The 26,196-nt window shown below is 35.6% G+C and overlaps 3 protein-coding genes across 7 annotated transcripts in view; 2 read left to right on the plus strand and 1 right to left on the minus strand.

Annotated features, from left to right (window-relative positions):
- The window catches only part of LOC120636052 (procollagen-lysine,2-oxoglutarate 5-dioxygenase), a 41,483-nt gene extending 32,973 nt beyond the window's left edge, over positions 1-8,510 (plus strand). Inside the window, exons 9-13 of one of the 3 annotated variants that reach the window (XM_039907320.1) lie at positions 172-354; positions 3,532-3,636; positions 5,493-5,639; positions 6,303-6,417; positions 7,738-8,510. In XM_039907320.1, the coding sequence (XP_039763254.1) occupies positions 172-354; positions 3,532-3,636; positions 5,493-5,639; positions 6,303-6,417; positions 7,738-7,907 (720 nt within the window). In that variant the 3' untranslated portion in view covers positions 7,908-8,510. Of the gene's footprint in view, positions 1-171; positions 355-2,215; positions 3,103-3,531; positions 3,637-5,492; positions 5,640-6,302; positions 6,418-7,737 lie in introns of those variants that run through there. The other 2 variants (XM_039907321.1, XM_039907322.1) reach the window with 2 other exon arrangements.
- Positions 8,511-12,835: 4,325 nt separating this feature from the next.
- On the minus strand, positions 12,836-15,990 carry LOC120636512. Its single transcript, XM_039908020.1, has 4 exons — positions 15,982-15,990; positions 15,589-15,655; positions 14,835-15,039; positions 12,836-13,142 (listed from the first exon to the last, which is right to left on the minus strand). The coding sequence occupies exons 1-4, from the start codon at positions 15,988-15,990 to the stop codon at positions 12,836-12,838; spliced, it is 588 nt and encodes a 195-aa protein (XP_039763954.1).
- Positions 15,991-23,308: 7,318 nt separating this feature from the next.
- The window catches only part of LOC120636466 (potassium channel subfamily T member 2), an 82,668-nt gene continuing 79,780 nt past the window's right edge, over positions 23,309-26,196 (plus strand). For all 3 annotated transcript variants that reach the window (XM_039907950.1, XM_039907953.1, XM_039907951.1), the window contains exon 1: positions 23,309-23,959. In XM_039907950.1, coding sequence (XP_039763884.1) covers positions 23,754-23,959 — 206 coding nt within the window. In that variant the 5' untranslated portion in view covers positions 23,309-23,753. The remainder of the gene's footprint in view (positions 23,960-26,196) is intronic.

Genomic DNA, 26,196 nt, shown 5'->3' on the forward strand with positions numbered 1-26,196 from the left:
AGTTCGTGACGTGCCCGGGGCGTTTTCACTGTTTTTGGACACAATAATGGCTGAATGAGGATTTTTATGTTCTTAATTCAATGGCGTAAACAGTACACCATTGAAGGCGAAATGAAAAAAAAAAAATAATTTGCTCTATATCTTATAGCTATTTTTTATTTTGTCCATTAGGGCGTAATGATGCATGTGAGCAATGAGAAAGTGCTCGGCCATCTTATAAACCCGGAGAGCTATGACGTCAGCCGCAAAAACCCGGATATCTACCAGGTTATGGATAATCAGGAGGATTGGGAGCAACGCTATTTACACGCGGAGTATTTTGACAGCTTTGATGACGGACGCAATCATTCTATGGTAAGTGCAGTTAGTCGTATGAAGTTGTTAGTGTACACAGAGCAGAAAGGAGAATGCCGGATGTAGTATGGGATTCGGTTTCACATAGTACTTATAAGATGCCTTCTTGGAATCTCATTTTGAAGGGTTTAATAATTACAATACATTACCAAAAACATTAAAACTCTAGTTCGCCGGATTTCAGAGTTACATGCAAATGAAGTTCGTGAATTAAGGTTATTTTTGACACATGCGATTATTGTACCTACCTATTGATGGTACTGTTCACAATATATTAGAACCAATAATCTATGTCATTAAAAGATTTTCTAACCGTCGAAGTTAAGGCTTGGGAATTGAGAGGTTTTTTTTAAAAAATAAAAACTAAATTTATGATACCAATTTAAATGAGGCACCAAACGAAACCGTTTTCCGGCATTCTCCTTTTAAGTCACAGTCGATTTTTATAGACTGTTAAAAAAAAATGCTTTAATACTAAGACGCCTGGTGGTATTATTCACATAAAAAAATTAATAAAAATAAGCGTCACGTGTTCGAATTAACACCTTATATGATTATTATTTCATATGCCATTCAAAAACATGAAATGGTAACGAGTTGTTGTAAATAAACAGAGCAAGACTCGAAGGGGTAGAAATATCTTTATAAGACCAGCTGTGGACGTCCATGGGTTGAGATGATCATCTTATACATACACAAAGGATCTGATTTTGTCCATATATTCACTTATGATCAGTATTTTCGTACGCGTTAACGCGTTGATCTAGTGGTTAGCATATTTAACTACGGATCACGTGCTCCTGGGTTCGAAACTCGGGTCGGGCCCGAAATTGTAAGGTATTGTTTTTGTCAACCCCGGGCCTTGGTTAGCACGTTAAGACGTCGGTCGGCCTGTGACAAAAGTCGTTAAAGCCACCAACCCGCATTACAGCAGCGTGGTGGGTCTATGCTCTAAAACCGTCCCTCCTATTGGAGAGGAGACCTTTGCTCACTAGCGGGACATTAATAGGCTGTGGTTTATGATGTTGATGATGAATAGTATTTTTATAACGATTATAAACATACATGTTAAAAGCAGTGAACCGTCGGAGTATAGTGAGACTGTATTACTAGGTATCACTAAGTATAGGTGAATACATACACACACGCACACGTGAAAAGCAAGGTTATTTTTACAAATTTTGACAGACTTACCACAGTAAGTAAAGTTTTTTTTTTATTTAAGTTTTTTTTATTTTTGTTACTTTATATTTGCGCGCATGCACACAAAACAGCTGAGTATTTTTTTTTTGGTTTGTATATACATATATATTGGTTTGTATACTGAACATATTGGTTTCTAAGGAATTAATTCTCAGACACATAATTATGTTATAGTAAACTACACACACACGCCGGTACTTATAATTTACTGGTAAAGATATTTTTTCTTCTTTCATTTAAGAGCTAAGCTCTGGTTGTGCACTCTCTATCCATGGTCATCTTTTTCACCTCTTTATAAGTCCCCCATCCCAACTTTTTCATTTCATTTGTCCCACAAAATCCAGTCTCGGTCGTCCTCTTCCACTCTTTCCATATACTTTACCCTCAATTATATTCGTCAGGATAATTTCATCATGACTTAGTAGGTGACCAATATATGATTCTTATATTCCTTAAGCAGAACATAGTAACAATAATATTCCTACCACTAGAATAAAGAATTAAAATATTGCTAAACAATAATACGTGTAGTGTAATTAACACCCCCTCCGAATTTATTCGTTCGTAACCTACCGGAAAGTCAAGAGTTTTTAAATGAAGGAAATGAATGCTACGTATGATGAATAGGTAAAATAATTAAGTTTATTCCTATTTTCAGCTTGGTAAATTCAAAACACTGATTCTACACAGCTGGATGGCGTACAAACAACTACGTGTCATGACGTCTACAATCCCACTCTTCAATACGTACGTGCGGCCACTGGCGGAGTGGAACATTAGAACGTGGTATTACAGTATCTGCTTGATGAAATATCTTAAAACGTCACATGAACAAATGTATCAGTTGATATTCGAGGAACGTCTGCGGAATCAAAACCAAAAGCAGCAGAGCCGTAGAAAAATAGTCCCTGAAACCTTTGTAGTTGCGCGTGATTTCAAGGTGAATTGGAAATGGGTCGAAAATTTTATTCGGAAGCCCTTTGGTGCACGTTCGTTAGTAGAACGGCCAATCCGCCAAGAAAAACCTTTTGTTGGTAAACCGCCGCGAAGTAGTCACATGACAATCAAGTTGGTAAAAAATAATGAGAAGGATAAACGGGACAAGAACGTAAACTAAGCAATCCTTACAAGACATCTCAATCAGACCTCTTTTGAAACAACTAATACTATAATCATATAACGGATAATCAGGTTTTAGATTTAATGATTTATTTAAGGTGTTGCAGCGCATATAAAACAGAAAAAAAATGATAATGTAGAAGTTAAGAAGGTCAGATGGGAGTGAATACTTCCGAATAAAACAAAGTTTGCGCGCCAATACGTAGCATAAGATAAATATGTCTCGAGTGAGAATTGTTTTAAGTTTCTATTCGCACAATTTAAGTTAAAATGTATTTGAATGCTTAAAAAAAGAATCCAAAGAAGTATAACTTTTTTCTTGCGTACAAATGTACACTCTTGAGATCTTTTAACTATTTTTTTTAAGATAAAAATCGAAGACTGTTTCGTTAACATTTGAGACTGTATGTTTCTTTCAGAAACAAATGTAGGTTAGTTTGAATTTTTTTTATTTTTTTCATGATTCGTCCATTGTTTCTATGGCATGTAATCATTGATTTACATTTTAAGCTTCTAGTCATTAGTAACTATATTATAAATTAATATTGTAGTAGTTGAATTCATGAATAAATATATTTAACCCTTTTATGGTGTTTGACATATTTTGAACCTGGCATGGATACGGTGACCTTGGACCGACTACTCTGTACTCCTTACCCCCTGAACTCCAAACTTATTTAATTCAACAGAAGAAAATGATGAGTTTTGTTTCGTCATGAGTGAGCTGAAGTTATCATCATCATTTTCATAGCATTCATTTTGTTTGAACTATAATAGTTTGGACAAAATAAAAGCAGGAAGTCATTCATCATCAAGGAATTCTTGCAAAGTTGGTTACGTGATATCCTTTTTCAGCCATGCCCAGATGTTTATTGGTTCCCTATGGTGACACTGCGGTTCTGCAAGGAATGGATCGAGATTATGGAAGCATTCGGACAATGGAGTGATGGATCTAATCAGGTATCATTTTTTTTTCAAACCCCAGCAGGGTGGCGTCTGGACACTGGTGCTTGTCTTCGTACTTGTGGAACGATAGATACATCTTTTGCTGCTGTAGTTTATTTGTTTTCGCTTCCTAGCCGTAATCAGATAGGTACATAAACCAGCATTTATCTAATAATCGATTCCATTATAATATCCACATATTTTTCATGTCATCTCTTTGCGAATTTATGCAAATTCACCAGATGGTCGATAAAAACTCAAGACATATATGTATATACACGCTATGCGCAATTTTAACTATGGACATTGTTTTACTGGTATGTCATGTTTAGGCTGCTTAGGGCTAAGAACATTGAACCATTGTTCCTAAGTTTAGGGAACTCCTAAACTGACATTTGACAGATGTTAAAAGTTATATTTTTTGGAAACCAGGGCCAGATTTCTCAGACATACATTGATAGGATTTATCGACCAGAATAACTATTGCCGCAACATACAAACAATTATAAAAAGAAAAGAAAAAAAACATAAACAATTATAATTTACGTTGCGTCAGCGTCAGTTAGGCATTTCATTCTTCCTAGATCATAGCCCAGTGAAAATCGATGGGTGAGAGGTCTTGACGCCCTCCCTGGCACAACGGTGACCGCTATGAATTTAATTCGATTCCAGACTGGGGCAATTTGGAAATTTATAATTTCTGAATTTTCCCTGGTCTGGTCTGGTGGGAGGTTTTGGCCTAGTTACCTCCTTACCGACAAAGACGTGTTACGGAGCGATGTCGCGTAGAAACCAATTAGGGGCATGACTACCATACTCCCTAACTGGTTAGCCCGCTACCATCTTAGACTGCATCATCACTTACCACGAGGTGAGATTGCAGTGGGCTAATTTGTGGTGGAATAAAAAAAGGCATGTCTAGGAATCTCCTAAGATTACGCGTTACTTATTTTGGAATTGCCTTGTTCGTCGTTATTGAAGGCGATGATAAAACTCCAAAGTGATAGCTGATTGCTAGATCCAGAAACTAACACTTCAAAGCATTCTGTCAGTCTTTTAACTCGGGTGAGGTATTCGCAAAAGGTATAGATACAATAAGTTGTAAGTTCAGCCATTTTTAATTACTTAACACACAAACCAAATCGTGATAACATAACACAAACACAAGGATAATAACCAATAAAAATAAAATCAGCCACTCTACACCACATGCGTGAATAAATGCAGCCAATCGATGTGACGGACTTACGTTCTAGGATATTTTCCCAAAAACAGTTTACATATCAAAAGAATATAGTGTAAGAGAATACAGTGTCGAGTTAAATTTTTATAGACCGCGGCAAAAATAAACATGGCGCTAGTTCTTCCCCGGACGAGCTTTGTCTCTACTGCTACTAGAACTGAACTAATTGTTTGTAAAACTTACTTTACTGTCTGTATTCATTGAATATTTATTTTCATTCATATACTTTACTAGATGTCCCCGCGAATTTCATTTCGCCTTAATATATTTTACATATGAATGTCTTTATAAAGTACAATACGTGAAACTCATCTTACCGGATTAATGTACCTCTCTATTGGTCACATCAAAAGTTTTACGATTAGGCTTTAGAATTATAGACAACAACATGACGTGCGCTGTCAGTTATGTTTTGTTACTAATGAACGGCTAGATAATTATTTGATTAAAAAAAATATTGAATTTTAATACCTATTATCCTATTCCGGACTAACAGAAATCCAACAAATCAAAAATAATGTTAATCGGTCCATCCGTTCTCAAGTTATAAATGGCGTAACTAACACGACTTTGTTTTATAAATATAGATTTAATTTTGAGCTGGTTTAATAAGTTATATTGTTCGTAGGATAAGCGACTCGAAAGCGGGTACGAAGCTGTACCCACTAGGGACATTCACATGAGCCAAGTAGGCTTGGATAAGCAATGGCTTTATATTTTGAAGAGCTATGTTCGACCTCTACAAGAACGGGTGTTCATCGGATATTATCACAATGTAAGTTTATTTTCTATTTTTGATGCATCAATTTTATTTATTACATGGTCAGCTCCGGTACTTCACTACACTACAAGTGTTTTCAGCTAACAACTGTCAGGAATGTATTGAAGTTTATTTGCGCTAAGAAAATAATTAGTCGTCTATTTACATCGGCCTAGCCATGCCAGTTGAAATATATTATGAAATACTCAATTTGTGTTTGATTTTTATTCACTTAGATAACCTGATTTTTAATATGTAAAATCCTACTTCACTTTACCTGTGGAGTGTGCGTAAATATTTCATCAAGAAGGATGGCGAATCTGAATAGTATCGTAGTATAATTATAATCCTAGTAAAACTTTGCAGTACTTACTCACTATAGCCATGCAAAATAAGTAAGTTACTAAAATTTTACATAATACATCAACTTTACTTTTGTAGAACATTTTTGTAATGTAGAACTTTTGAATTAAAATTCAATAAAAACAGCAAAATCGTAACTTTTCTATTACCATGACGATTTACTATTTTCTTAACGCGAATGGATCATAAATTCTATTGGCTTAAGTAAGTGTTGGTATTATGCGAATAAAAACAGACAAAGTAATACTTCAAAAGTATGATATATTTTTAGAATTTGCTAAAAGATAATAAACAGAGATATAAAACGTGTTTTAGCCTCCGGTGTCACTCATGAACTTCGTCGTTCGCTATCGCCCTGACGAGCAGCCCTCACTGAGACCGCATCACGACTCCTCAACTTACACTATCAACCTCGCACTGAATACCCCAAGTAAGTAAATTTAAAGGAGAATATTCGCAGCCTGATGACATTACAACCCTGACCCGACAGGAATCTGATATAACATCTCACGTCGATTGAATAATCCTTTCCTTAATAAAGCAAAAAAATCGAGATAGGTCTGTTTCAAGTTCTCCTCCTTTCAGGGTCTCCTTTGATTGCCGTATAAATAGCTACCCATTGTATGTATATCAGGAAGTTTAAAAAAAAAATCGTTCCACCGTGCCTTTTATGGTAAAAGACTAGCGCTTGACCACAATCTCACCTTATGGCCTTATAATTATTCACTTTTGTTTGAAATATACTTAGTTTGTAAATTAGGAAACACAGAAGTCTGAATGGTATTCCAAAACCCCGCCATGCTTATAAAAATAGAAGGTGCAAATTGCTTCGTGCGAGTTTTCGATGTTAATAGTATAAGAGATAAGAGGGAATAAGATCGAATGGTTTTTGAACATACTCAACGGAGGATATACTCCTATAAAACACCGACAAACTGTCTACCTTACGGTGATGATCAAAACTTTACAGTTAAGCTAAAAGTGGTGAATTCTCGCCTATAAATTTCCTGACTCGGTTATCCACAGCGAAGCAAGAAACTCCCGCTAAGCGCACGGCCGAACTTCTCGCATTTAAGAAATTTGTCAATAACCAATTTCTTCAGATACGCGTTGTTTTACTTCAGAAACTGTTTTCATACTTGGTATTTTGGTTTTCTAGACCACCTCTCGTTCTAACTTAGTAAAGACGCTGTGTCATAGTAGTCAAATTCAAAATTTCTTTATTCATGTAGGCCTATCACAGGCACTTATGAAGCATTCATACATATTTGTTTACATATTTGTAAAGGGATGGTGATAACTTCGTTCGCCAACTTAAATCTAAAGCTACGAGGATTCCAAACGCGCCCTGGTCTAAGAGCCCACAACAAACTTAGCCGGGTAATTTTTTTTTTTGTTATCACCATCTTCCAGTAAATTTATATTAAGCTATGAAGCTAGAGCACATCACACCCAAGCTTTTTTATCGTTTAAGTAGTCCTTAATATTATAATAGGATTTTTCTGTAAGCTTACGTTTTATATAAACTTTGAACGTATCGAGAGACATCTCAAAGATTTAATTTGGTAAATTGTTATGAAATAATATACAATTTCCCTTGAATGAATTTGCAATTTTGTGTAGCCGTAACCGGTACCATGATAACTCTAAAGCAATTAGAAATTATTCACTGCCTAGATTTTAGTTAAGTGCCGCACACTAAACAGCGTAAAGAACGTTCCTATATAAATTTATTTTTATTTAATTTCAGACGTAGATTATGAAGGCGGTGGATGTCATTTCATTCGCTACAATTGCTCGGTAAAGAATACCAAACCCGGGTGGCTGCTTATGCATCCCGGCCGCTTGACACATTTCCATGAAGGTCTTCGAGTCACCAACGGCACACGATACATAATGATCTCCTTCGTAGATCCATAAACGTGTTTTGTAAGCCTTTGCTGCAAGACATTACCGCGCGATATTATGTGTACAATTAACATAAGAAACTCACTAAAATATTCAAATCAATCCGCAGTTATTGTGGTTTGTTAAAACTTAGAGCCCGCACTGTGAAAATTGTTCAAGTAGTTGTAATTCTCACAATTTATGTTAATTTCATCAATGGATTTAAAATGGACATTATATTATATTCTGACGTATTTTGTTTTGCACAACTTGTTTTACCCATTTTTACCATTAGAATTTTGAATTACATATACGCGGATTTTTTCGCAAAGTGGGATGTCTCTTAGTCACATTATGTATTGATTATGAATTACAAAATAATTTGGATAATTCATATTTCTAGGTTATGACCAACATTTCCTTCCAAAACGCAGTTTTACTTGTTAATAAACTTTAAGCATGTATAATATATTTTAAGTATGCCCTCAAACGGTAATTATTTTATTAAATATTAGTTTAATACTAATAGTATTAAGTATGTTATAATATAAGTTTTATATTGCAAATTTTACAAACTCCTATAAAATAATGATTGCTTGATTTAAATTGAAATGTATATTTAAAAATTCATTAAGCACTCTTAAATCAATTTGAAGTTTTAACCAAAGACGTGTTAATAATTTAACAATCGAAGAAATAAAATAATAATACACAGACAATGATGTTTAATTTTTGATTTTCCTTAATATGTCACGTAATTGTGGCATTTTAGACCACAATTATGTTACAACTTGTCTTCCCGTCTCCTTCGTTTGTAATATTCTGAAGGTGGTGCTAATAATTTGTGTTAGTAACACAAAAGTTCATTCACGTTTCATATATGGGTTTTTGAGATATAAAGTTGCCCTATATATATAAACCTCCCTATTTCCAAAATTTAGCATAACCTGCAGGCCGCTGACCGCTGTCAATCTCCTTCTGTTTTTGCATGATATTCTAAAATAGATGTTGCTGACAACGTGCATTATACTTTAAAAACGTGTGTTTTTTAGTAATTATTAACGGAGCATAACTTGGTAAGTTATCGCCTGTAACCAGAGCGACACTTCGTAGGGCATGCAAGGAACACGTCTTATATATAGTGTAATCTTGTGTCAATCAAACTGAGGCGTAGACGTTAAGCAACCATGCCCTTTAAATCGGAACACAGCACTGCAACAATGCCGCTTTCCGACAGAAATAAGCTACTTAAAAACAAAATTACAAAGTTTCCGTACTTTTATATCAAAAATTCGAAATTGATTGTCCCTATCTATGTATTTCATTTTTCCGGCAACATTTGGATACAGCGTTAGAAGAATTCTTTACCTTATGAGGGTATTCATGTTGCATTGTGTATGCTCAGAGAATGCAAACCATGCCATCAACCAGAAAAAGTGATAATCGTAAACGTCTTGTGTTTAGCGCAGATAGCTTGCCAAATCAGCATTTACAAAGAGGTTTTGAGCGGCGCAACAGACATGCGAAACCGCGAAAGAAATGCGAAGAGAAAACAAAAATAGTCTTGTTATGGTCACAAAGAGTGAATGCGATTGATACTTTGTCCAATCTCATTCATGCTTTCTGGAGGGAGATCCAGTAATGGTTTGAGCAATTCAAAATAAAGGACACCTAGCTGATAATTATTAATTACACAGCATGTGCTTTCTTTCACAAATATAAGTTCGGCTGTCGATGTTGATATTCTTGCTTTTGTTTTAGTTTGGCAAAAAAACCCGTCTGATATGCCTGGCAACCCGCATACATGTAGAATCGGCGTATAGCGTCTCTTGACTTCAGTTCACAACGGACCCAATTTTCGTTTTTCAATCATCATTAATGATTTTAGATTGAATTGAAAATGCTTTAAGGTCACGACTAATGTAAGAAGTTTGATATGATTCTCCGTTGTAATATTAAGTTCGACTCTTTCGATAGAACTCCATAGTTGTTTATTGTAATTCGAATCTTTAATATTGACAGCAATGTGATTCTCTGTTATTGTTCTGTCGTATGTACTATTTAAGTAAATTAAAGCCTCGAGCTATGTTTTGCGGCATTTCCTGTTCTATTTCAATTTAATTCATTAAAATGGAAAAGTTTTTGAGACCGGATCGCTTTGATGGAGATTCCTCGTTAAGTTCTACGAGCCCCGCATTTCCCTAATGCGCAGGCAGTCTCAGATGACACGAAACTCCAGTTGTTGATAAATCATATTTCTCTATCATCATAGTGTGTTCCGCTCGATCAGTGACTGCACGACTATACTACGGCGATTAACAGCTCTAGATGTGCTTTACTTCAAGCTTAAGAATATCATCACAGCACGTCATCTTCGGTGCCAACATCCAGGTGAAACCATCGACTCATACCTCCAAGCTCTCAAACAGTTAGCCAAGGAATGCGATTTAAATCTGTTGCCGAAACAAGTATGAAAGACAACATAAGGGAGGCCTTTATCGCTGGAATCGTATCACCCAAAATTCGCGAACGTCTTCTACAAAACCTCAGTCTTGCTTGACGAGGCTTACAATAAGGCGTTATTATTAGAGATTGCTGCAATTCACATATCTTAACTTACCAGCTGTGAGTGCATGCAGGCAAGCACAGCTTACTTCTAGTTATGATAACAACCAGTATACTAAAGGGATACCCTTTACCAAAACGACTGCAGATTCAGCTCCTAAAACAAACTTCAACAACAAGACTCACCATAAATGCTTCTTTTGTGGAGATCATTTACATAATCGACGATGCCTTCAAAGGAAACTGCCTTAAATCTGGCAAAAAGGCATATTACACATCTGTTTCTCGACCCCATACAACTTCCACCAGCTTCGCTGAAGATTGTGGGCATAGTACCGAAACCGCTTGCATCACGCTTGCAGCACCAACATCACTAAAAAAAGCGGTGGTTTCTGCGTATATCAACGGTTTCAGAGCAGATGCGTAGATTTACCGACAGCGGCGTTAGTTTCATAAATGAAGACCTCCAACCTGGCCCATTCGAGGAAACATCTGCCAACAAATGATTCCAATGGCTTCTCTTTCATTGACCTCACAGGTTACTGGTGTTACTCGTCAAAACGTGAAGTTAGGTGAAAACTCATATAAAAACGGAGATTTACTAATCGTCAAAGGTTGTGCTGATATTGATATAGGCCATGACCTTCTCAGCCTGCTTTTCATTCTAGAGTTTTACAGACCAAAGGAAGCTAAAAATTTGTTGCGTCGCGAAGCCTCTGTCCCTGCTGTGCCATTGTTTTCTAACTTTACCTCTGACTGTAAACCTCGCTATACGATAACGCACCTACTGCTTAGAAGATCAAAATTTTATAGCCGGTGAAGTAAAGTAACTTCTTGAACAAGGCATCATTGAGGAGAGTCAGTCACCTATGCGCTCAGGTACTAATAACTAAGAACGCGAACCATAAAAAGAGGATGGCCATAGACTATTCGTTGACAATCAACAAATATACACTCTTGCATGCCTACCCACTGCCTAAAATAGAAGAGATTGTTACAAAGTGGCACAGTATAGCATCTTTAGCGTTATTGACCTCCAAAGCGCATGTCTCTAGATTCCGATAATCGAACACGAACGCCCGTATACAGCTTTTGAAGCCAATAGAAATCTTTAATCAGTTTTGTCGAATACCTTTCGCAGTAACACATGGTGTATCGAGTTTTCAAAGAACCATTGACTGGGTTATCAGAAAAGAAGGCTTGAAAGGGACCTTTGCTTATTGGGATGATATAACTGTTTGTGGAAATACAAAAGAGGAGCACGATGTGAATCTAAATCGATTTCTACAGGCAGCCAACAAGTATAGCTTGACACTCAACAAAGAAAAGAGAAAATTTAACCAAAAATCAACAAACACATCAAACATATCGACATTTCCATGTGTTCATTCAGACCTGCCACTATGCTCTTTAAATTTCACGTGGTTATAATGCTTTGAAATTTTTTTTAATTTAAAAAATGGCTAGAGCGGAAATTAACAACCACTTAATAGCTGCTTTGACTTGAATTTTATAAGACACATTTCGAGAGTCGGATTTCTGAAATATAAGCTATCAAATGAAAAAACTTTAATGAATAAATTAATTATGTGTCTCTTCGTATGTAAGTACCGACTTTAAAATTGGGAACGAGTAAATCAAATTCACAAATATTAAGTAAATCTATGGCCTAAAGTAGAAAAAAAAGAATTGTAAGGATCTAATAAAGAATATATTTGAAGGGGGTTCTCATACAAGTAATTATGGGAACCTTACTTGTTCCCGGAAAACCAAAAAACTATTTTTAACTGCTTTATTTTTAGATCCTGGGAATCGGAAAGTATAAGGTTCTTTTAAGAGTAATGTCGGAAAGTAGTTAGAACCTGGAAACGTGCAGGTAATGGATTAAATATACTGTTTAGGTTTTTATCTCCTAAAGATTTCGTTAAAAAATATAAAAACACAATAAACACAATAAATTAATTATGGAATCTACTGAAATTAAAAGACAGAAATACAAACATACAAAAAGATGTTTTGACATATATTTGAAGGTAACTTTCATAATAGTTTTTAATATTGATTATTATGTTACTATTTGTAATGTATTATTTATAGGCTTGCTAGGACTATGGGATTCAAATCTTAACTGTGTACAATGTATTTAGTGCGGTGTGTGTTTTGACAATTTTAAAGTCACCTATAAGGACTATTAAGGACACGAAAACAAATCTGTGACACGGTGTTGCGAATTAACTCATTTGACCAGTAACTTTTGTGACGATGTTAACCGGTGGCGGCCAGGCATCTCCATAATTATACCTACAACGTAAAACGTACGGTTTGTGTAAAGGCCACAGCGATTGACAAAGTGTTCGAAAATATACTGCGGTGAGTCGTAAAAAAAACAGTTATTTTCATATAGTTTCCGAGTCAGAGGAACTGGAAGCGTCAATGTTTTCTGCTGTCTCTTTTGTGTCTTGCGACTGAAAGTCGTTGAAACTTTTGGAAGGATAGCGGTAGTGTTTACCGAAGGCTGGTTCTGCATATTTCTTGAATTTCTTTAATTCCAATTCTTCTTTCTTCCATTCATCTCGACTAACGAACGGTAATGCAACCTTCAACCAATCGGGTAGAAATTCTTCCATGTAAAAGAAGCGTCGCCTCCAGACTTTATGTGCGTCATAATAGCTTCCACCGTTCCCTCCAATCCATTTGGGAATACTGAAATATACAATCTGACAGTGATCGATTGTCTTTTTTTATTTCATTTATTAAACTAAAAGAAAGAAACAATTCATAAAAATCTAGATTAAACAGTTCTACAATTTCTGGCAACTAATATCGTTGCTGCCCCACTAGGAGATCTCAATAGCAACAAATTTCCACTAAACAAAAACTAGTGAGGTAAAAGGATTTACCCGCTTTGTTTCAGGATAGAATAAAGAAAATGTGGAGCAGTTGGGTAACGTCGGCATTAAAAACTAAAATGTCTTGTCTCTTTGTAGGGAAAAGTACTGCAAAGTAAATCCATAATAACTAAATGAAATGAAACAACAAAAACAGGAAAAAATAAAAAACTAATTTTTATTATATAATACTACTACTAAGTATACCTCTACTCCTGAATATAATACTACTCTTAATTGAATTGACATAACAAGAGTTCCAAACCAGATAATATAGATAAAGGTTTACACAGTTTTCTGCGCTAGAAGCTGTGTGTGTGTGTGTGTGTGTGTGTGTACAACAATGCTGATCGTGATTTTATATTGTTTAGGCAGGATTTCTTTAATAATTCTCTATTACATCTTATTTAGATTACAAATATTGCAGTGGCCCTCGTCAGTCCTTAACAGAGATTGTCCAAATGCCCAAGCTAAATCGTACGCGTGTCATGTGTTCTAGAATTGATGGTATTCTGCCCATACTGGAATCCTTTCCTGAGTTTCACTATGATCAGTAGATTTAGTTTCCCTGGGCTAATCATATTACACGAAGTATATTAGAGAAATTGGTAAATTCGAGGAATTGTTTATTTAGAGGCAGAATCAAATTATATCGACACAGATGGCAGAGAAACAGAAACATGCAGCAAGTCTCCTCCCGACTTAAATTAGGATATCTTTGTAGTTGATTGGTAGACCAACGGTTGGTTGTTGCTGTCATAAGAAGATAATAATTTAGTATATCATTAATAGTTTATGTAGTTAGTAATATAATGGGTTGCGTTGTTTTTGAGATATTTGTTTTATTATGCTGTTTCTACAATAGAATAATCCCATGAGTGCAATAAACTTGTTATACTTGTTGTACTTATAAGCGCAGATGTATTACAATAAAATCAGAATGGATCCACTATCAGAACTAGGGTTTATCTATTAATAATGTAATTATGCAAGCCCTACTTAATAATGTTATTTAAATTAACAGTTCAAAAGTAAACGGGTTGTGTATTGTGTAGTAACGCCTAACGGAATTTATAAGCGAATAAATATTTAACGTGTGATATAAGTTTTATGTTAGCAAAAGTACCTAGTTTAATTATATTTTGAAACACAAATATTAAATTTAAAAAATATTTTTTTTTGATCTTGATCTTACTTGCTCTTAAATAAAGTCATTGTAGCACTTGGTAGTACAAATTTTGGTAAGCGAATCATTTTTTTAAATATGGACACTAAGATGTCTTGTAATTTATTTCAGTACCTAAGTGAGACGTTGGCATGGCGCCGCAGCGAAGGTAACTTTACTTTATGAAATGAACGCGGCACCAAAGCACGCCACCGTGCACCTACTATAAATACCTTCTGAGTAATAAATAAGTAAACGCGGTCAACCTCAGGCTGAATCATTATTATGTATGATTGCAGTCCAGCGGTGGCCTTTTGTTATGATTAAAAAAATACTACTTACAGACTGAGATGCCTTAGGGTCCAACGATAGGCATTTGTATAAAAGTAGGCTGACATTGGATTCAGATGGGGATAAGGTTTTGCGCTTGACAGACCGAACGCTAAACCAACGACGGTTATCCCCATTTGATATCCCTTGATCATAACCACCCAACCTTCTCTACTAACATTTTCTTTATTCGGTAAGTGAACTTTGAATGCCACTTCTGTAAACAATAATTACATTAATTAATAAAATTATTTGTCGATCATAGAGTTTGTATCCAATATAACCGTTTTTATGAGGAAGAAGAATAAGAAATTTAAGAAAAAGAAGAAACTAAAGCACAGAGATTTTTAATTACAGCTAATAGCGAACGGAATAATCAATTCTTATTACAAAAAAAAGGAAGTAGGTAACTCTATTTATTTGTTACCTTTTTACACCCGTACCACTTAACAGATTTAGATCAAGTTCGGCGAGGAGATAGATTTCATCTATGGGAATGATTTTTAGCCCGGAAAAACATCGATCCGGAGAGATTATTCATTTATATCAATGAAATCAGACAAGCTAGACCCACTATCAGAACTGGGGTAGATGATGTACCTACACCTAATAATAATTATGTAATTATGCAAACCCTACTTATTAATGTTATTCAAATCATCAGTTCACTAGTGAACTGTTTGATGTTTAATTAAACTTGCGTATGAAGTTGTGTAACAGCTAGTAGCTATATAAATAGATATGCATACAAAAACTTTATAGTTACCTGTAGTCGGAATAGAAAGATCAAGACCAAGTCGAGGTCGCCAGAAAAATGTTCCTGGAATTGGAGCCTGAAACAATAGTATATTTACTCATAATGCTGCGAGCCTAGCAGGTACCTAAATATAGACATTGCTTTCACTTCCAAATGATACTTTCAGGCGGTAGCATTGCAGTTTCAGGATTGTACTAGGTTTTAAAAAATATCGTAACAATTTGTTGTATCAATATTTACGAGAAAAAGATCGGATCAACGCGTTACCGCCAGGAACTATTCTTCCTAGCGGTGGTTATCCTGTTTCACCAACCTACAGTCGCGGTTCTAATATTTTCGAAGACAAGAAAAATAATGTAAAATGTAAATTCAGACTTAAGCAATGATTTGAATCGTAATTACCTCTTGCATTTTACGATGGACGGAGATTTTTATAAAGCCAGTTTTGTAAAAATCTTATCACAAAAATCCTGTAGAAATAAGTAATAAAGATTTAACCCTTTTTGTTGTTTGTTATTTTTATTGTTTATTTTAAACAGTAACTACGTGAACTCGGTTGAAATTAAAACGGATTCCAAGTCTTAGGTCATGCGATAAAGTATATTTAAAATTTATATCAAAAGTAGAGTTATAACGTCGATAGAACTTTTATAAATATTATGTCATAAATCTCAATAAAAGTATTTTATTTTAGAAACCAACCTTAACAACTGGGAGAGTCAGGACCAATAAACTTAATATTTTTTCATCCATATTGTGAAATATAATATTCGCTTGGCCAAGCGGTCGTGATCGTGAACTACTAATGATGAATTGAAATATCAAGTGAAGTGAATTGGAGAGTCAAGTGAAGGGTTCGGTTGTTATGAACACAATAAATTCCTAATGCCGGGAAGTTTTCAAATACAAAGCATTTCAAGAGAACGATAACATACGTATAACAACAGTATAGCAAGTTTTTGATAATGCAGTATTATCCAGTGACGTTCCTAGGGTCTTGAATTTGAGTAAGCCAAGTTACTTTAAGGGCTAATTTGACTAATCATGACAACTAAAGCGCACATTTTGAAAAACATTAAGATTAAGGTCAAGACGAGAAATACGATAGGGAATTCCGTTCCGATAATTGCATTTATTGCTGGGAATTTACAGCACAATAGTGTTTTAAAGCACCGAATAAATTATTTAAATCATAATTATCAGTCGCGTTCCAAACATTATTTTTATTCGGAAAAATATAGGTACAATACCAACAATGTACCTACTTACCTAATTTATTAAAATTAAGGAATATCCAACAACCCAACGAGTTTTGTATACCGATCTGTTGAATTGTCTTCTACGGTGTTTACCAGTTTGAGTAATACACAAGTCTGGCGTAGGATTCAGTAAAGTTATCAGCTGTTTTGTAAGCCACACAACAAAGTTTAAGACCTTTTGTTTGAACACACCGCAACTCGCCACGAGAAACAATTTAAACACATTAAATATTTTACTTTAATTTATTTACGTAAAAAACCAGTGAATTTGCACTTTTTCGAAATCCAGCAAAAAATAATAAACTTTCTCACAACAAACATAATAAACAATCAATCGGTGTGAAGTTGTTAAGCTCAGTTGTTGCAGTTTGCTGGTCATTCGCACGAACTTCAACCCGTAATCTTGCTTTTTTATCCATACTAAGTTATTCTTTAATTTATATTGTCTCTGCTAAATACATTAACATTTCTATGAGTAAAGCAGTTATATAACAACCCCATATAAGCCAGTGAGTGTGAGCGAGACGAAAGCATTCTATCATTGCGTTTATATATACTATCTTACTATCAAGTATGAATTGCATTTTGTAAAAGTTGAGCTGAGATATTTATTCACCACCGCCACTGGTATTATCGACATAGTAATAATCAGCCTAAAGGTTCCAAAGAGTAGGAATGGGTCTCCTCTTTCATATGACAGTGATATAAAGCCTAAACCTACCCAGCTACTACAGCTGGGCACAGTCCTTGGGACTTTTGCTACATGATGAACGTCGCGTTGTAGCATTTCTATCAAAATATCTTTATTAACTGTCTACTGAAACGGACCTTTATGAAATTCAATGCTTGCTGAGTTTTCATATGGAATCGTTCGAAACAGTTCCTAAAGTTCACAGCAATTGTTTTTTTGGTTTTGCAATTATTTTTTTATTCCTCAAGACCATTTCGTCATTAGCAAGGCGAAAAATAACAAGTTTAGACGATAAGTCATGTGTGAGATCTAAGAAACTAAATGCTATACCAAAAAACCAAGTTCAGCGTCCACAAATGAATACAACTTACTGAATGCTCGCTAATGAAGTACAACAGTGCTAAAATCCTAAAAATGAAACAGATATCCCGTTACATTTTTAGGATGTAAAAGAGAGACAATAATTTGATACCGGATTTATTCACTTTCTTTAAGGTATTTCTATACATTGTACTATTTCAGCTTTTTTGAATATTTTTTTCATCTCTATCAATTCCATATTTGGTTTAAAATTTTATCGTAGTTCTCGATTTTTGTTTTATATTTATTGGTCAAAAATTAAGACAGAACCCATAGTTTTTATCTTCTTCCATCATTGGCCACGAAGAGACCAGTTATCGATTTAAATGCGAACTTCCTCCATGGGAAAATTTGCTATTCGTATGGAATGGTTTAGTGATTCCAGATTATCACGAACTTTATAGTATGTCATAAAAGATACCATAAACCATATTCAAGCGGGTTAAGGGTTAAGCGGGTCGAAACTCGGAAGGAAAGGCAGATTCTACCGAAAAGCCGTTAAAAAATTGGTTGCCTGTAAAGTCGGTATACGGGCGAAAGTTTTACGTGACAACGACTTTGAGTGGTAAAATAATTTTAATGTGAATATTCATTCGTATAGTATGAAGAAGGATGAAATAATAGTAACAATTTAAAACATTTATTTATACAAAGAATTATATTTAAAACATTAATTTATACAAAGAATCTCGCACTGAATTTCATATTAACAAAATTTTATTTTTACCTTTACACATACATACGTATTTATATACAAATATACATACAATAACTTGCAATACATTTGCGTACAATGAAACAGCGTTTACTACAAAGGGACGCGTGCCTTTCACTTTTTATGTCTGTCTCTCTCGCTCTTAGGCGGGCTAACCATGCCCGAGTGGAAGGGACGCGTGCCTCTCACTCGCTCTCATTGTGAGCGCATAACGTGAGCGGAGCGTAACGCAGTTTCTTGAAGTGTCACCCGGCAAACCAATTTATAAGACGTTGTCACGTCAAAAACTCAGCAGTTACCCTTTTTGAACATCACCATTGTACAATTGTACGATCAGTAGGTGTGTATTTTTTTTCTTTAAACATCAAAATCAAGCCAATGAAATCAAATCAAAGCATTTCAATAGAACGTATGACGAAATGAGAGATGATGAGAAGAGTATGAGTTTGCAGCAACCCTGCTTTCTGAGCTCAGGGCCGTGGGTTCGATTCCCACAAGTGGAAAATGTTTGTGTGATGAGCATAAATGTTTGTCAGTGTCAGGGTGTTTATATGTATATTCTAAGTATATTATTATGTATATTATTCATAAAAATATTCATCAGTTGTCTTAACCATAACACAAGCTACGCTTACTTTGGGGCTAGATGGCGGTGTGTGTATTGTCGTAGTATATTTATTTATAAAAAAAAAAAAAAACTATCCAAATCAGGACAGCTGGAAATAGATTTTTTGTAGGGACTGATAAATACTACGGTCTTGTGCTGCTTGGGTCCTGTGCTCTCTGCGACTCGCTTGATGTTATCAGACCACCTCATTGGGGTTGTGTCTACCAACACTGCGTTTACCAGTACGAGGTCGCTGTTCCACCGTGCCAACACCTTGGGATCCAAACGTCCATCTGTTCTTCGAGCTCCGTCCACTGCTACTTTAGCTTCGGACTCTTTGGGCTACACTGCAAAAATTTATTGCGTTTAAAAGTAAGTCATTAACAGTAACCAGGTACGATATCTGTAATATAGGTTAAACATCGTCAAATATAAAGATTATTTATGAGATGTAGCTATCTTCAAACAGTACAATGTTACAAGTGCCTCTGACATGATGTTCTGTACAATCAAAAAAAGATAATCCCTTAATGCTTAAATTAACATTGAACATATCAACAATTAGGGAGACAAATCACATCGTTTATAGATGAAACTTTAAAAAACCACTTGTGCTGGAAAAACGATTTCGAGAATTCGAGAATAAGATTAACAGAAAGATATGCATCTCTAGTTATGGACTGTCAAAACTTGTTTGCGTCTTCTTTATTGAAGTAGCGACAATTTTTAATATAGTAGTAGAATTCATTTTAATAAAAGCGGAAAATAATCGGTGCATCCCGTATTCACAGAAAAAAAGTTCTTAACTTTTACGTATATATACTTGCTTAAAATATGAAACAACAGTCATCTATTTACAAAAAAACGGAATTACGTATACGATGAGGCAGGAAGATGCATATGCCAACCATAGACTTTATACCACAATGGTACACACATCATGGCGATACGAGTTTTTAACAAACTGCCAGATAACATAAAATTTCTCCCTTTGGTCAATTTTACAACAGTTATGACAAATTGGTTGATTGCTATAGACTGCTCTGTCTTCTCTTTAAATCTCTTACTCTTTAAATGAATTTTTGACGAAAGTTGACGCAAAGACTTATACTGCGTTATTAAGTTAAATATTGTTTAAATTTTTTCATTAGAATAATGCTTGAATTTTAAAAAGTATGCATATATGTATAATTTTGTTAATAATCTAGACTAGAGCTTTGTACATCAAATCGATTAACGGCAGTCTACCTCACTTGAGAACAGTGGCGTGCACTCCATACAAGCACAAAAGCACTGCATACCCTAACATTGATATATAACTCGTATAGGAGGAGAATTTGTGCCGTTTTATGCAATTTTCCTGGTATATGCATACCCAGTGCACGCCGCTGCTTGAGAAGATATAATTTTAGAGAATATCTTTAAAATCCTACAAGAAGAGTATGACACTGCCAAAGGGAACATATTTCTATAAAGTTTTCACATGGCAGTTTTCTATCTGCCAAAATAAATATTATCTAATGCTTCAAGACTGTATTTGGAGGAAACAATCTTAAAACCCCGCAATAAGAGTTTGATTCCGCCACAGGGAGCTCTATTATAAAACTACCAACATGAACGCGAAGCGGTGATAGCTTAGTTTTATGGGATTCGGTTTCCCTTTGGGGAAGCAGAGTTCGAATCGCAGCACGCACCTCTATTTTTATTTCTATGTTATGATTCTGCTAAAAGGGCCTAATATGGTTTCCCATATTTTTATACGGAGCGGAAACCTGTTCAATTAGACTACGACACTGCCGAAAAATCGATGCCCTAGAAATGTGTAGCTGGAGACGCCTTTTAAAGTTCCCTTGGATTGCATTTGGCACAGACATATCCATTTTAGAAGAACTGAATCTCAAGGAACGACTTCCGTCGTCGGACGGCAGTTACGAATATTTAAGTTTTTTGGCCACATCTCAAGGAATGAGGAGTCGATTGAAAAGGTTGTAGGAAAAAGGGCAAGGGGGCGGTCACCCACTCGTAGGACAGATAGGGTGAAATCGTTAACCCAGGCAACTGTGGTGGAATGCTTCCGACATGCTACCAACCGCCGCGTGGAGAAGACACGCACGGGAAGCAGTGCGATCTAATGATGCCTAACGCCATTGAATTCATCTCAGCAGCCCTGACCACTCTACCAACAGTGAACGACTAAGAAAATAGGATGGTTTTACTGTGTTTGCTACACAGAAAACCATCCTTTTACCATACTAGGCCTGCTTTATATATAAAACTTAAATAAAATTGATTTATTTAAAGGATAGACTGGCTGGTATTTCATTTTAAGGATTTTAAACCCGCTCCCTTACAATAAATACTAAAATTACTCTTTAGTAACGATAAAGCAGAAATCGTATTTTAATATAATGATGTTGTCAAGCGCAAAATATGGTCATAACAATATTTACGAAATAAGATAAAACATGCAGAGAAATTCTTTAAAATCCTCCAAGAAGAGTATGAAGCATCATACTCTTCTTGGAGGATTTTAAAGATATATATAGATATAGATAGATATAGATTTGCCAGCAGCAAAGGGAGTCTTCTTATATCTATATATAGGTTTCACATAGCAGTCATCTACCTCACTTGAGACTAATTACGTGGCGCAGAATGTAAGCGAGCTCGACTCGACTCTTACCCTCTTATCTATTCAAGTATGCCTGCATTGCTGCAATTAAAACTGAATACATCTACGCAAAAATATCTGCTTATAACGAATTACAGCGCATCAACACAAAACGAACTTTACTGTAGAACTTACATGTAATTCTTAAAATTACCTAAGTCTAGATGGAATTGTACAGTGAATATTTAAAATACCAACCCAAAACAATTTTTCGGTATGTGGTAAACCTACGGAATAATATCAAGAAATAACAGACAGTAATAAAAGGTACTTGATTTTTTAACCCAACAACCTCATGGCGGGATAAGATAAAGAGTTAAAAAAAAAGCATTAAAAAGAATAACATAAAAAGAAGCACAAATTAAATTAAAAATAATAATAATTATAATTAAACACGAAACAAGTATTAAAATAAATATAAAATAAATGTTAGTAACAAAACCCACTATCCTATGTTAGACGTTAGTCAACTTATACCCTAAACTATACCGGCCCAACATACCAAGCTCTTGATGTGGCCCTCCTATAGCCCGTGTGTGCACCATTTCAGCACCTCCAGAGGTTTAAAACTTCCAGTTATTTTAAGTCGTTTTAAAAATCCCCTTTTCGTAATAATCAAATTATTTAATTTTAAAATAAATAGAGTAAATTTAGAAGGCACGATTTGGTAGTAGTTAAATGTGGTGATAGCGCATTGGGTAGGAGCTCGCCTTCACTTTCGGGGGGCGAGTCCGAATCCTAACACGCACCTCTACCTTTTCTAAGATATATATATCTTAAACATTGCAATGTATGTTTAACATAAAACCGTTTAACTTAAAAAGTTTTTTTTACCTATTTTTTAAGATTCATATTAAACAACAACCATCGTATATATTCCATATGTTTTGGCATATTTCGCTTACCTCTCTGCCTTTTAGTAAAAGCTCTAAAAAGTTATTTTCTGTATAATGGTAACAATATTTAAGTCCTACGGATTTTTGTATTAACAGGCCAGTATTTTAATTTATCATTACGGTTAAGGTCCGTACAAATATAATTTATACTCCTCGTGATCAACAAAAGCGCTCTTTCTTAGGGGTGGCCAAAAGACGAACCAGAAAGCAGAGACTGTACGGTGAAGCACATCGATCGGTTCTTTACCCCCACCCCTATTATCTGCGCGCACTTCATGTCAAACTTTCCTTCCTCACTTCACGACCTTTATTTACCTCATGTATGAAAAGTAGTATCTATACGCATTTTTATTTAGCTAACCCCATTAACAAAGATCTACACTGGACTATCGTTATTTGCGAACGGCTTTCTCTTCTTTTTCAAGTTGTTGTCATTTTTATAGCACCTCCGTGTTATTTCCGCAATATTGTGTGTGATCTCAGGGCAAAATATCCAATATTTAATGTTTAATAAGTGTAATCCTCTGATTTGAAATACTGTGAATCTCGATATGGTGAAAAGAACATAATCTTCCATTCATATTGTTACTAAACTAAAAAAATTTGTATGTGGAATAATCAGTCTAATTCGCAACGAGGTGAAAATATACATTGTGAAGTGAATTTGCCACTAAGTGCTGCTGCTTCCTTAGACAGGCAAAACTGAGCGGCACCACGTTCCGACACAGCAAACTGCGTTACTCAAATCATTTTCCTTCGCGAGGGTCACCGTTAAGAGGACGCGAGCAGTCCGTTAAGGCAGCGTCATTGAGCCGAATCGAAAGCGGACAACGGGCGGGCGCGAGCAGCGAGTACGGCGGTGGTGCTCCCGCCGCCGGCGGCGTCCGCCCCAGCTACGGCTATGAAGCTCTTTCAGCGGCCAGCGACGGAAGCGACCAAGAACCTGACGAAGCGCCAGAATACGCTCCCTTCGAGATGGAGCTGTCAGGTGGCGGGGAATCTGCTGAAGGCCCATCGTCACGCGGATCAGCTAAAGTAAATTTTCCTCCTGATGTCGAATTGGAGCGTCGACCTACGGGGACCTTTGGAGGCGTTGCGGCTGCCGCTTTTCATCGAGGCCGTGGTCGTTCGATGAGCGCCTGGAGTGATATAAGCCGCTCCAGTATCAGGTTCGAGGAAAGGTAAGCTAGTATAGGATATTGTAGCAGTATTTGATGTAGATAATAATCATCACATAATTTAATAGCCTCGCATTCAATAAAATATAATATATGAAAAAGTCATTGGAGTTATAGTTATTCATGCGTGGTAAGAAGTTTTTTTTTTTTGGGCGTGCTGTAGAAATAGTAAGTGCCTGAAGAAGTGATATCGAGGCCATTAGAAGGACACCGAAAATAGGGTTAATGCGTTAAATATGGGGTCTACATCGACTTACCACGATAGCAATAAATGTTTATTAGACATGGCGGACAAATCTAGTACAAGGGGCACGAGTGCGGTGCGACATGCGCACTAGTACGCAGTACGCTTCAACATACCTATGCCAAAACATATACACTCTAAACAACTTTACATTGTTCACTCATTGAACAATGTAACAACAACTCTAATTAAAGAGAGTATTGTTTGTTTACGTATTTTTTTGGTCATTACTGAAACATATTTTTTAATAAAGGAATAATTTAATATATTTCAAGATAGAAAGCAAGCGATTTAAAATCAGTAACTTTTGAATGTGCCAAATTGCATGTCCTTGGAGTCGTCGCGTCGGTAATAAACCGCAAGTTAAGAATTTGTAATCTTAGCGTACTTACTGCAGAGGGAGTTTACCGGCACGCATAGCTAAAGTATAGATATATATATATAGTATAGATAGATATATTCCGCTAATACGTATAGTACGTATTAGCGGAAAATTTGCGCAAGTTTTTCTGATCCGGCTTCAACTTATTTTGACGATATTCCACTGTAGCATTTCGTAGACAATATGATAGATTGGCATATCGCCTACGAAAAGTAGATATTTCTTATATGTATATGTCCGTTAGCAGAAAGTATATTATTTATAAAACGACAATCAACCTCGATATATTATGCTCTAGCGAACACCTTCGTCCGTGTACAATTTCTGATTAGTTACTCCATACAAAATTTGCTTCGCTATCCTTTACAATATACTGTGACCCACCGCATCGCCTCGCCTGCCTGTATTTGTCAAGAATGAGGATAACAAATGCAAAAAAGATTTTTAATTCCGATATAACATCTGAAATTAGCGCTTTGAAAAATAAACTTTTATCCCCTATTGGCTACAGAGTTTTTATAAATCTCAGGAACAAAGTATTTGTTGCTTTATTGGTCAACCTGGGTAGGTTTTAATTGATATAAAATAAAAAATTACGGCCTTGCATATTTATTTTCATTTGGAAGATAGAGTTCGAATCCCAGTATGCACCTCTTACTTTTTTTAGTTATTTGCGTTTTAAGTTATTATAATATCACAAGCTTCAACGGTGAAGGAAACTTCGTGAGGAATCCCGCATCCTTGAGAGTTTTCCAAAATGTTCTTAAAAGGCGTGATGAGTCCAATAATAGGTACGCACAGGAGCAGTGTAGTGGACTAAGCCCTACACCCTTCTCTTTGTGGCAGGAGACCCGTGCACTGTAGTGGACCGGAAATGGGTTGATATAAAGATGATATTAATTTTCATCCCCTATTTAACCCCCTGTAGGTACTCTTAACAATTAAAAGAAGAAAATTAGAATATTTTGGTCATGTGATGCGGAACACTAAAAAGTATGAACTTCTTCAGCATATCATACAAGGTAAAGTGGCAAGCAGAAGAAGGCCTGGCCGGAGAAGAATATCATGGCTCGAAAACCTACGACAATGGTTTTAAGAGAGCATCATATCATTATTTAGAGCAGCCCTAATGATTGCCGACCGCCTTCGTAAGAAGAAGGCACCCTTAGAAGAAGTTTTAACCCCCTTAGCGGTATTAATTTTTCTAATCCGTCTGGTATTCCTGAGATGACCGCGTTAAATAAAACAAAAACAAAAACGCAACCACTTCAGTTGTATGAACCAATTTCTAACTTCTTTAACCCATTAGATACATAATTTATTCAACGAGTATATTGCTATGCAAACATAGATTTGATATAAACAGCTTTGACTCATAAGATCCCGCAGGACAACAGTCAGATAACACAGAAAGTATGTAAAATGAACAAGCCTAGATATTTCAACGTCAATAATCTGCCATTTTTCTGACTGGTTGGCAGCTGAGCTGAGTTTATGCGTGAATGTCCCTAGATAATGGACCCCTCCTAAAATAACTTATAGTGTAGTCCCTTTCTAGTGTTTCTTTATATATAATATTAAATGAAATTGAATAAATACCTAATTAGTTATAAC

Source organism: Pararge aegeria, chromosome Z, assembly GCF_905163445.1.
Source record: "Pararge aegeria chromosome Z, ilParAegt1.1, whole genome shotgun sequence".
In the NCBI taxonomy this organism is placed as follows: Eukaryota; Metazoa; Arthropoda; class Insecta; order Lepidoptera; family Nymphalidae; genus Pararge; species Pararge aegeria.